This window comes from Sycon ciliatum, chromosome 3 (assembly GCF_964019385.1).
Source record: "Sycon ciliatum chromosome 3, ocSycCili1.1, whole genome shotgun sequence".
In the NCBI taxonomy this organism is placed as follows: domain Eukaryota; kingdom Metazoa; phylum Porifera; class Calcarea; order Leucosolenida; family Sycettidae; genus Sycon; species Sycon ciliatum.
This window is the reverse complement of record NC_088645.1, coordinates 37,070,227-37,082,931: the sequence shown is the minus strand read 5'-3', so window position 1 is coordinate 37,082,931 and position 12,705 is coordinate 37,070,227. Positions and strand designations below refer to the sequence as shown.

General features: G+C 54.9%; 1 protein-coding gene across 1 annotated transcript in view; it reads left to right on the top strand.

Annotated features, from left to right (window-relative positions):
* LOC135812092 (PHD finger protein rhinoceros-like) overlaps positions 1 to 10,114 on the top strand; it is an 18,854-nt gene extending 8,740 nt beyond the window's left edge. Inside the window, exons 4-5 of the mRNA XM_065325421.1 lie at positions 242 to 308; positions 998 to 10,114. Of these exons, the coding sequence (XP_065181493.1) occupies positions 242 to 308; positions 998 to 8,590 (7,660 nt within the window). The 3' untranslated portion in view covers positions 8,591 to 10,114. The remainder of the gene's footprint in view (positions 1 to 241; positions 309 to 997) is intronic.
* Positions 10,115 to 12,705: the final 2,591 nt, after the last annotated feature.

Genomic DNA, 12,705 nt, shown 5'->3' with positions numbered 1-12,705 from the left:
CACTATAGTGCCTCTTTGGGTTACGTCTGGCAGGACTAACGTTACGACCTTCACTAGACAGCTAGCTCACTGTATGTGTGTGTGTGTGTGTGTGCACGTGTGTGTCTGTGTGTGTGTGTGCCTGTGTGAATGTGCGTGTATACCGTTATGTTTGTGTGTGTACATATGTTTGTGTACATATGTGTGTGTGTGTACATATGTGTGTGTGTACATATATGTGTGTGTGCTTATCACGTTGTAGGCGAGCTGCCCAGCAAAAACGGGTGGCTGCCATGCATCGACGCTCGGATGCTGTTGATAATGTGCTGGTAAGTGATGAGCATTTGGTGGAGAATTTAGGCTTTTTTTAATGTAACGTTCGCACGTCTGCGTTAGAACTGAAAATTCGAAATGCTTAGGAATTTTGCTTTTGCTGTTTACCGGTAGTTCCCCAAATTGTATGCACAAATCCCCGAAAAACTCTGCAAAAAATGTCACTCTTGAAATACAATAAATACTTTATAAATACGAATACTGGTCAGTATTCAAAGGAGCAGAAAGTGCTTTTCAAGACTGACCTGTGGATGGCTGGGCTGGGAGGGCGTCTCTCTCTATAGAGAGTGTATGGGGTCACACCTTGTAGTGTGTGAGGAAAGCACAGTGGAGCTCCGATTAGACGTGTGTCCGCATCCCTGGCTGGTGAATGCACTTCGTGATGTGCGTGCATCGCGTATCGGCTTGCATTCAGGCTGAGAAGCATTGTGTACCACAGGTGTCAGTAGAATAGCGGGAGTGGAATTAGAACTTTGGCTAGGTTTTACAATAATCCAACGGGTGTACGGAGGCAAACTGTCTGAAGAAGCAGATCACAAGTCTAAAATATAAATTTGCAAGGGGGTTTTGAGCCTAAATTCGGTCCAGATTCAGGTTTTCCACGCTGGCAAGGCTCTTTTGGGCAGTTTCGCCTGACTGGACTGCCAAAGTATTTGATTTTGTGTGTGCGTGTGGCTCTTTACAGGAGGGTTCAGAGCAAGAAAGTGTGGAGCAGTCGCCTTCAAACGTGAGCAACGTCACAGACGGAAAGGCGCCTGCTGCCCAGGATGAGGACGGGGAGAGTAACGAGGAGGAGACTGAGGAGGCGCTAGACTGTCTAGGTGAGAGCGCAGAGACTACGTCCATACAAGATGCACCACAGGAGGCTGCGATCACGCAGCTGCAAAGCGAGCATCCGCACATAGTCACCTCCATCGCTCCCCCAGCTTTAGAAGAGTTATCACTGCCCGGCCTTCCCACACCTCCGTCGCAAGCCGAGCATTCACTCGGCGAGATCATGGACGAAGAAGCAGCGGACGATGGAGACGTGCCAGAACTGAAAGCCGCTCCGTGGCTCAAGGAGACGTTTCGCCTGCCCAGCCGGCTGGCAGCGTCCGCCGAAAGCCAACTCGTCGCCTCGGGCTATCTTGAGGACGGTGATTCTGAGGACGGTGGCGACACAGCCAGGCCTCACAGGACCCAGGGACAGGCGACGTCAGCGATCGACGCGGGTAGCTGTAAACGCGTCGCGCAGCCCATTGCCAGTGCGATGGCGTCCCGGCCGCTCTCCACCAGCCAGCATCGCAAGTACGGACAGTCGTCGTCGCGCTACTGGGGCGCTCATCGTGTCCTGCGCAGCTACCAGCCGGCGGATGCCGGCGGCGGCGAAGGGGACAGTAAAGACCCCGGCGGCGAGATGACGGGTGAAGATTGCGGCATATCGTCCCGCTGCTCCACACCGCTGTCGCACACCAGCCGTGCGTCGTCGCAAAAAGGCAGTCCCGTGCAGGCGAGAACGGAGCGAACGGTGGCGGGAGTGAGTAGCGCCGCTTCGACTAGCTCTGCGGCGTCGCCCGTCGACCGAATCCTCGCCAACCATCCGGAGTTTGGCGGCTGGAAGTGCCAGCGTGCTGCCCCTCGCCCACCCAGTACCACCAGCAACCCAAGTCCCGCTGGGAGCGGTGGCAGTGTCGGCGGCAAGCCCTTGGAACCGTCGCTTCCGGTCGCGGCCGCTTCTCGCGGCAAGTGTAGACGCTCTACGCCGCTCAGTGACGACCAGGCGGATGAGAAGGTATCGGCTGCTTCGTCCAGCCTGCCTGTTCGAAAGCGGAGAAGAAAGGACAGTGCCGTTGGAACCGAGGATGTGTTTCAGAGTCCCTCGCCGGGTGTTGCAGCAGCCTTCAGTGTCAGTGGCCGTTCATCAGCCAGCAACGTCTCGGCCACGCTTAGGTCTACCCCGCCTATTGCGTTCAAATCCGTCGGTGCAGTAATGAATGCTGCGAAGACGTTAGCAGGTGATAGGCACGTTGCCAGGAACTTGTTTACACCGCCAAATGCAAGCCGTGAGCAAACGGGCCGTGGCTCGTTGCCAGGCGACAGGAGTGCCGGTGCAGCGGTAGCTCCGGAAGCTGAGAACCTTCTCGATGCCCTGTCCATCCTGTGCCCAGTGTCCAGAGGTGAGGAGAGATGCAGAACGCGTGCCAGAGGGAAAGGAAGCAATTGTGACGAGCCCTCGTTGATCATCACCGCTCCCAGCCTGCAAGCCAGCTCGGCGTTGTCCGGCACGCGCAGGCGCAAAGGCAAGGATCGGACCACCGGTGCTCGTGTCGACACGCCCGTAGACAGCTTTGCTGAGTTAGCCGAGCCTGTCGTGATCCAGGGCACATGGAGTCCACAGGCAACAGTGGACTCCGGCCCCAGAGCGGAGGTATGCGAAATCGAGTCGCACGTATCCGACGCGTCCGACAGCCGTTCCTCGACGTCTTCAAGCTCGGTGCGAGTGACATCTGAGAGTCTGGTGGGGCTCGCCGCTGCCGGTCTGTTGGCCGCAGGTACCAGCACTTCTCCTGGCAGCTCGCCCGGCGTCCCACGCAAGACTCCACCGTCACCGAATCAGAACACAGACGCGCTATCCGGCTGCAAGGCACCCACTTCGACGACCAGTCAAAGTTCTTTCACAGCTCTAGAGCAATCTTCTGCTGTCAGTCTGCGTAATCTGTCTGCACCTTTAGCAACAGCAGATGCATTGGCAACGGTAGCGGCGGGAACTAGACTTACGTCGTCGTCGTCGTCGTCGTCAAATGCATCGCATGCCGTCGAACCGGCCACAACAGCGAAACCTGCAACAAGTGTAGCATTGCTGATGACAACAGTTGCTATGGCAGCACAGCAGTCGGTGGATACGCCCGTGTCGGCCCGCGAAGATGCTGCCGACGGGGCGATGGCGAGATTGAGACTGCCGCCTTCCCTGCTGGGCGCTTCGGAGCACGTACAGCACGAGTCGAGAACAGCCGCGCAGGCTCAATCACCAGCAACAACCCTCGCCGATCCACCTTCACAAACTGCCAACGGAACTGCTGGTGGCGCGCAATGCCCGACAGCATCTGCACCACAACCTGCAACAGCAGCAGCAGCAGCAGTAAGACTAGCAGCGAATGCATCATCAGCACCAGCAGCATCAGAAGCGGGAGCGGCGAGAGCGGCCACAGTACCGCCATCGTCGTCATCAGGAGCGCGAGCAGCGGATGCGGAAGTGGCTGCAGTCCTGGCAGCGTCCAGTGTGCCCGTGTCGTTGACATCAGCTGGCAGCAAGAAGGCACTGCCCCGCAACGTTTCACCTAGTGTCCTCAAGCTGGTGTCAGTGGCACTGACAGAAGCGGGAGCGGCGAGAGCGGCCACAGTACCGCCATCGTCGTCACCAGGAGCGCGAGCAGCGGATGCGGAAGTGGCTGCAGTCCCGGCAGCGTCCAGTGTGCCCGTGTCGTTGACATCAGCTGGCAGCAAGAAGGCACTGCCTCGCAACGTTTCACCTAGTGTTCTCAAGCTGGTGTCTGTGGCACTGACGACAACCGGGCAGCAAGCGCTTGCCTTTGAGAGCTCTTCCAGCTTGGCAGGCTCACAGTGTACCGCAGCAACCGGCGTGTGTACTTCCGATGCAGCACGCACATCTGCGACTGCGAGTACTGGCAGTGATTGCCGTGCAGCGCTGGAGTGCACGAGTAGCGTATACTCGTCTGTCTCCACCACCTCTGCCACCACCTCCTCCTCCACCACTACCCACAGTACACCAGCAAGCACTGCACAGTCTGCACGCTCGCCTCCAGCACTACTGCCACTGCTCACGTCCACGGCGAGTATGTCGCTACGGCAACTGGCCTCCAGGAGCGTGCCGTCAGCAGGCACCGAGAGTCAACTGACAATGTCTCCGCCGATGTTAGCAACTTCATCGCCGGACATGGGGCTCACGACGACCGCAGCGTCCGCAGACCTGCACCAGCAAACTGGCACGGGATCTGTTGCCACGACAACCACACGCACCACGGCGACGGCGTCAACCCGCCCTGCACATGCCGTTTCGGTTATCGATTTGACGGACTGTGTGGACGATGATGATGATGATGATGGTGATGATGATGTCGCTACGAAGGAAGGGCCCACCGCAAGCAGAATGGCGAGCTCAACGTTACCTACGAAGGGTGCTTCTTCAAGCAGACCGCTTGGTGAGGCGTCCGTTCCGCTTGCTGGTTTGTCTTCGTCGCCTCCTCTTCTTCCTGCTGTGATGAGGACGCGCAGTTGTACACAAACTGCGTCGGGTCACCCGGCAAGGAGTGCGTCGGAGCAGAGCACGGAGGTTGTGTGGTCGTCGCAACACCAGACCCAGCGCGGTGGACCATCTCATCCAACGCCTGCACAGTCGCTGCCACAGCCACGCCTGCCGCATCCTCTACTGCACCCACGCGCCATGCTGGCTGCCTCCATTCTGCCGCAAGCGCTGCGCTTTATATCTGCGCCGAACCTGCTCCAGCACAGACTGCAGCTAGTGCAGCAGCAACTGCATCAGCTACAGCAAGTGCAGCAGCCGCATCCACATCAACAGATATTCCTGCTACACCTTCAGCAACAGCAGCAGATTTTACAGCAGCAGCTACAGCAGTGGCAGCAGCAGCAACAGCAGCCTCAGCCTCAGCTTCAGCAGCACCAGTCACCCCAGCAGACCCAGTTACTGCAACAGCAGCAGCAACAACAGTTTCAGCAGTTGTCACAGCAGCAGCAGCAGCAGCAGCAGCAGCAGCAGCAGCAGCAACACCAAGCACGTCCCCGTCCCCTTCTCGGCTACGTCCATCATCCGCTGGGTTGGACTCAGCCCCGTGGGGTTGCAGTTCTAGGCGGCTTTGCGCAGGCGACTCCTGCACCCATGGGTACGTATGTGCCACCCAGACCGACACGCCCTGGGCCCGGCCCTGCACTTTCCCAGCAGCCCCTGCTGCACACACCGCTGAGTCCGCCACCAAATCAGCGCGAACCCCTGTCCATACGGCCGCGTGATGCCAGCAACTCTGATGAACTCGCGTCGCCTAGCACGCCGGAGAACGGAACGCATGCGGCTGTCCATGGCTGGCGGCGACCCCTACCATTGCTGTTACGTCCAGGTGGCGCATCGTTTGTGTCCTCGCGAGCACAGTACACAAACAATGCTCTGACCGGTAGCCCACAAGGCAGCAGCAGTCTTGGTACGGATGCTCCGACCTCGAGCACTGCCTCTAGTTCCAGTGGTAATGCTACTAGTACTGGGTGCACTTCCGACACATCTAGTGCTGCGGTTCACTCCAGACGTTCCTCCACCCTCGAACGTGGATTTTCCGCTGCTACCGTAACCAAGGTGACAATATCCGGTGTCGGCAAGGACAATTCCACTGCCAGTTCTGTTTCCGGACCGGCAGCTCCCGCTCGTCTGCCAGTGGCCGACGGAGTGGCAAGCTTTGCAGCTTCGTCTTCTCGCGGCATTACGACCACCGCTGGTGTCGCTGCAGAGTCTGCTACCACTGGCACTGGTGCTTCAGCTTCTGTTGTTTCTGTTAACCATGGTGAGGCGAATACCTCGTCATCACGGCGAAGCCTTAGTAGAGTACGTGCCGGGGCTGACGCTGAGAGCAAGACTGAAGCTGCTCGGGAAGATGCTGCCGAAGCCGCGGCCGCCACCTCACTGTCGTTGCCCAAGCTGCCGCCTTTAATGAACGTGTCTGAGTATCTGCAGGAGCTGCGACGAACCAAGACTGATCCGGCCAGGATTGATCCGGTCAGGATTGATCTGACTGCTACAGCAGCGGCAACAGCCAGTGGTGACGGTGGCACCGGTAACCATGGTGATGGAGATGAAGTAGCGCCGACGTGCACACGCGCGTCCACGGCTGCACCCATTGCGGTATCGTCGGCGTCGGCAATCGTAGCGTCAGTAGTCCTGTCCGCGTCGGCTGATCGTGATTCCGAATCTACCGCTGCGGCATCGACTGCCCAAGCTTCTCAAGCTTGCATCAGCCTGACAGGCACAACTGTGACTTCTGACAGTGGTGGTGACATGCCTCCGATGACCGTCCAGCAATCAAGTAGTCGAGATCAACAGCCAGCTGCTCGTGTATCGAGAGAGAAAGCGCCGGTGAGCAAGCCAGGCTCGGCTGTACCGGAGCGGACTGCCGCCGCTCTCCAGCCCATGTCCACAAACAGCAACACATGCTCAGCTACTACCGAGCCCATAGGTATTGTTGACTCCGGTCACAGGCCAGTCGTCGCCGATCAGGTTTTGGCTGAGCTGCTCAGCATGTTGCCATTGGCTACTCGTAGAAAGCTGTATTCAACGGCGCAGCACACTGCAGCACGTTCCCAGCTCGCCGCCCTACTGACGGATGTGCGGTGCCTCGCCGCTCCGAGCGGTCCGTTTGACGACGCAGACGCGGCCAACCTGCGGCAGCTGGCCACGGTTGCCGAGAAGAAGCTGGGGCGATGTGCGTCTGCGGACGAGTGGCGTAGAGCGTGTGCCCTGCACGTGACTGACGTAGAGTACAAGAGCATCGTTAGTAGGTTGTGCGATGGGAGCGCTTCGTCCGCACCGCAGAGCACCCGTGCGGAGACGACAACGAGTTTTGGAATGCCGCCACCGACGGCACTCGGTCACTGGTACGCCAAAGCACCCACTCATCGCAGCGGCAGCAGCAACGCTAACACGCCACAGGGTAAGCTGGACGCGGCGATAGAACCGCCCGCGGACCATGGTGTGGCAGACGCGGCGATGGAACCGCTCACAGACCCGCCCTCAGACCCTGCTGTAGCAGACTCGGCAGTCGGTGAGTCCATTGCCGATGGTTGCTTGTGCTCGCACGCCTCGGAGAAGTCCTCGAGTTCGCTGTGTGCTGTGCCCTCACCACCGCCACCACCACCAGCACCCCTGCTGCTTGTCTGTTCGGAGCAGACTGACTGTTGGAACGCCAATCCTGAGAACCTGGCAGTATCCGACTGTTCAGAACCATTGCTTGACTTTGAGGACGATTCTCTAACTCCGTGCTCGGACGACGATAAGCAAGTCGGGGGGACGGTTAAGGGCAAGGACCCCAGTTGTCGTTCCTCTCCTTTAAGAGCGACGTCTCCTGCTGTTGGAGCGCAGCATTGTGCGTCGCAGTCAGACGTGCACCACCCAGCTGATGGGAAGGCCACGAATCCGGCAAGTCCGACAAAGGCGCAGCTGCTGCAGCTCATGAATACTCAGTACCCTGGGAAAGAGCGGAAGACGAAGAAAGACAAAGACGTCTTGCCAACGAAGACAGCTATGCCGGTGGAAGATGGTCCGGAGCGCGTTGCAGACGTCTTGCCAACGAAGACAGCTATGCCGGCGGAAGATGGTCCGGAGCACGTTGCAGACGTCTTGCCAACGAAGACAGCTATGCCGGCGGAAGATGGTCCGGAGCACGTTGCAGACGTCTTGCCAACGAAGACAGCTATGCCGGCGGAAGATGGTCCGGAGCACGTTGCAGACGTCTTGCCAACGAAGACAGCTATGCCGGCGGAAGATGGTCCGGAGCACGTTGCAGACCTCTTGCCAACGAAGACAGCTATGCCAGCGGAAGATGGTCCGGAGCACGTTGCAGCGACCGAGGATAGCAAGCAGGATGATGTCCCGGAGCACGTTGCAGCGACCGAGGATAGCAAGCAGGATGATGGCCCGGACCACGTTGCAGCGACCGAGGATAGCAAGCAGGATGATGGCCCGGAGCACGTTGCAGCGACCGAGGATAGCAAGCAGGATGATGGCGCGGATGTTCATGAAGCCCCGCATGCTCAAGAAGCTAGTGCTTTGCTGCCAGGCGTAGGGCACGAGTCCTGGGGAAATGCTGCCGCCGCCGCCGCAGTGGATGACAAGCCACCGCGGACACCGCACCTCGACGACAAATCTAGCCGGGGTGGATCGGCAGTGACGTGGCACACACCCCTGTACTGTCGGAGAACTGGTCCACTGCCGCCCAACGCCGTTGATAGCGGCGGCGAGGGCCCGGGCGGTGGACCGTTGCCGACCATGTCTGTGCCCGCACCTGTACCTGTTCCCGTACCTGTGCGAAGGCAGCGTCAGCGACGCTCCTTCTCCCAACGCGGTGATTGCAGGCCACGCTACAAGCGGCGTCGGATTGCGCGGGTCAAGTCTTCGGTTGTGGAGCTCAACGGTATGTGCGTGGTGGTACGCCGTCGCCTAGGTGACGACGGCTTCTTCTGCGAGTGGGAGCCGCAGCGCGTTCCCGATGGTTTGGAGAGCTGATCGCGTTCTCCGCGGCATCGCATTGCCTCCTCTCTATCTCTCTCTTTCTCTCTCTCACACACACACACACACACACACACACACACACACACACACACACACACACACACACACACACACATGGACATTGTGACCTGAAATCACCCGAGCCCATTCCTTTATCACCCGAAATCACCAGAGTTCCTTCTCCAACATGGCAACAGGTCTACGTTATCAGTGGTCTAGCAAACGGCGGACGTTCCAGCGGTGTGCTCGTATGTGCACGACAGCGTGCTGCCCAGGCACTGTGCAGCTTCCGCTTATGCCGCCAGCGGACTGCGTTAACTTAACTAGGCGTTTGCTGGGCTTCGAGCATATGAGCAGGACAGGACGGCACTGTGAGATCCAAGGTGGGTTGCGCCAAGCCTCCACTTCTCGTCGTGTACGGCCATGCCACCAACCTTTGCTTTACACTCTGCATTCCTGTGTGCCTAGTCTCTCCCTTTTTTTTACACTCTGCACGCACGTGTGCCTCATCTCTCCTTTTTTACACTAGGCACGTGTGTCTGTGTCTCATCTCTCCCTTTTTTTTGTTGTCTTTTCTTCTAGCCGGCCTAGGATTAGCAGTAGTATTGGTGGTAGTAGTAGAAGTAGCAGTGTTTTATAGTGTGAGAATGTTTAGAGCGTGTAGCACTAGTAGAGCGCGTTTGTTAGTCTTTGCTTGTTTTGGTCGCTCGGGCAGGCTTGATCTTGATCCGCTAGTATTTCCTTTCCGCATTGGTTTTTATCGCATGTCCTTGAATTAAAAAAATCATGATATTATACGCGTATGCGTTGCTCTTGACACAGCTGTACTGTCTGCATACATGGAATCCTGCACCGGCCCACGGAGGGTGTTGAGTTTTCCCGGCATTCTATTGCAGTATGATACTATCGCCATTGAAAAGTTTACCTTATAAAACAGATTGAGTAATCCGGTTAACGTTCCACGGCTTCTCCTGACGAATCCCAAAGGTTTTGAACGTTTGTTTTCTTGCGTTTATAGAACACCTACTATCATCACTGTTCAATTATATAATTATTTCTTTTTAAGCTCAAACCAAACCCTGGCTTTACGTTCACTCAGGTTTCTTTCAGCGCAATTTCGTTCGGTCGAAAGCACGTATTATAGTTCGCTGTCTGCCGCACCCCAGCAGTGTTATCGATGTATGTGTGCTTCTTTTTATCCCGTTTTATCTTTGTTATTCTCAATCTAGGAGTCATCATGGCTGTTAATAATTACCACTCGAGAGAAGACTGTAAACTCAGTCTTGTTATCAGCAAACTGAATTACATTACCAATACGTTATACTCAACTTATAGCAAAGGAAAAGGAGCGAGAACACGGCAAGCTACTTGCATGGGAGAAAAGGCTAACTCACTTCACAAACTACAAAACAAATCTCATCCTTTCACACGCAGTGAAAGAGCTTAAAAAAAAAGTGAAAAGCAAGTGCATTTTTGTAGGGCCGGCTGCACACGCAGCCTACGCTAGCTGCAGCGCTGGTACACCGGAACAAAAAACAAAACAAAACAACAGAAAACAAAAAGATCCAGCCTGCATGGATCAAAGGCAAAGCAATCGACTGTCGCGGCACCGGTGCAGACTGTAATGCGTACACAACACAGACAAGGACAAGTCCAGCCAGATACAGTTACTTGAGCAGAGGGAAGCACCAACACAATCTTCAGCATGCATGCATAATTCTAACAAAGGCACATCTGCGTTGTGAAGCATGCTTGTGTTGTGAACAGCATGGCTGCACATCTTCGTTAACAGTATGGCACATCTGCCTTGTGAAGTATGGAATCAGGGCTGTTCAGGCCCTGCCTGTAAGCGCTGGGGAAGACCGGAGAAATGCCAGAGAGTCGCTTGGTCGGGTCATTGACATTGGGGTTGCGTGGAGACGGGAGAACTGCTAGGGAGCTGCCCCATCCAGTCGTTGCCTGGCTTCCTGGGCTGCAGTTGTAGACTGGCGCTGGTGAAGTTCTCCTTGCCGAGTACGTCCATTCTGTCACCGAGCCCACGGTCAGCGGCTATTCCTCTTGCCACCATGTTTAGCTCGCAGTAAGCTCCTTTCGGCGCTGACGCATAGTGCTTCGTCACATTCTGTCGACAACGTCCAATGAACAAGCATGATCAAGCAAGCATGCCAAACTACTGCACATGATGGTACATTGTACTCTGCCTGATTACCACTCGTGGCACGACCGATACATGTATTTCACGACCATACATGTACTTCGTACCTCGTTCTTACTTTAAGGTGGCTCGCGCCTATTTCTAAACTCGTCTTCTGCGCAGGTTCTCGCGCATCCTACGTTCGAGAAAAGTGCATGCGGAGTTGGCTTAGCGAGCTTGTAGCGCACTCCAGTTTCGAAGGGTCCAGCTCGAGCAGATGGCCTGAGTACGAAACTCTCGTACTCGAGTCTAGAGTGTGAGCTTTTTTCTTCTTTTTTTGTCACTCCTTCTATTCACTTGGCTACATTTTTGAGGTGCATTTTTTACTTGTGGAAATTGTCACCTGTCAGAGAAGTGTTGGGATGTCCCTTCCAGCAGGCACTGCCCATGCCCATGGTCGGCTTCGGAAAAAGAGTAGAATCAAAGCGTTGGAGTCTATGTGGATGTCTTGGAAGGAATGGGGGACGGCACAGACGGGTACGTGAATATGTAAAACCTGAGTATTTTGAATTTTCGTTGAATTGGTTCAAGTGACTTGGCGAGTCCATTCCACAGTAGAACGCCATCCTTCGCAAAATTTGTCTGACTATTTTGTCAAGAATGGCCGTTCTATAATGATCAATCGACTCTGAAGCCAGTGGATTGTGGAGGTCGCCCTTGAATATATTGAAATGGTCACGAATGTACGAAAGTATTTTTGATTCGAACATGTACTGGACAGCGTGGTTGCATTGTGTCAGTAGAGGGTACTACTGTAGTATCTCACCATTTCTTTATGGTAATCGCTGTCCACGAAGAACTCTACTATAGTTATTGCCACGGCTTTATCACAGCGGTACACTGAGTTTTTGTTGAGAAATTCCTTCAATTTATTGTCTTATCACTCTGACTAGACTCAGTGCTTGAGCGTTTTATTTAGGATGCATTTTTTAGAGATTGATTTACCAGTATGTGTTTCACATCACTCCTGACGAGAATAAGCATTTGAAAGCAACACTGGCTGACAGCAATCATGCTCCCCAGGCTCAAGTGTGTGTGTGTGTGTGTGTGTGTGTGTGTGTGTGTGTGTGTGTGTGTGTGTGTGTGTGTGTGTGTGTGTGTGTGTGTGTTACAACGGTGTGCATGGCAATTTGGTAGAGTATGTGTGAACACAAAGTCCACTAAATATTCACAAACTCAAGTACATCGCAAAATTATGCCTTCGTATCGTATATTGTGCCTTCATAACTTTGACTAGCCCTAACCTGCTGTCTGACAGGTGTGTCATTGGTGAATGTACATGTATACTGTCTCCCTTCACAACTACGTGCATGTAACACAATATTTACAGTGCACTTGCAGTGTATATAGCTAGATCAATGCACAGTAATCAGTAAATTGTGGCTGCCTCTGTCACATTGTCATATTCACGCGACGTACATTCTAAATCATCGAAAATGCCCAAACCTATTTCTACGTGTGCAGAAGAAGATTGAACACATTCTTTCCTTGCATCTGCGCCTTGATCCTTGAAGGATGATGGCGTTCATACAGATGCGGAAAATTCGGCCTGTAGCCGAGTCTGACGCGAACCGTGAATTTTTTCCTTGACATTGGTTGATGGCGTCAGTCACATCTAAGAGTGACACTCTATCTCAAACATATTTACACAAAGAAGTAGTAATCTTATCTTCATTGGAGCGATGGTCTGCAGGCGTGCGATCCTGTGTGTGCCTTGTGTGTGTGTGTGTGTGTTTAGTCACTGTTTACACGCACGTTTGTGCGTGTGTGTGGTGGGTGGGTGTGTGTGTGTCTGTCTGTCTGGCCTGGTATGAGGTTGCTCAGGATAGGTCTGCCTGGCGGGTGGACTGTCTTATCTGCCATCAGTCGTTTCGCCAGCCAGGTGACAAACAAGGCACAAATGTGGCGCAGAGCA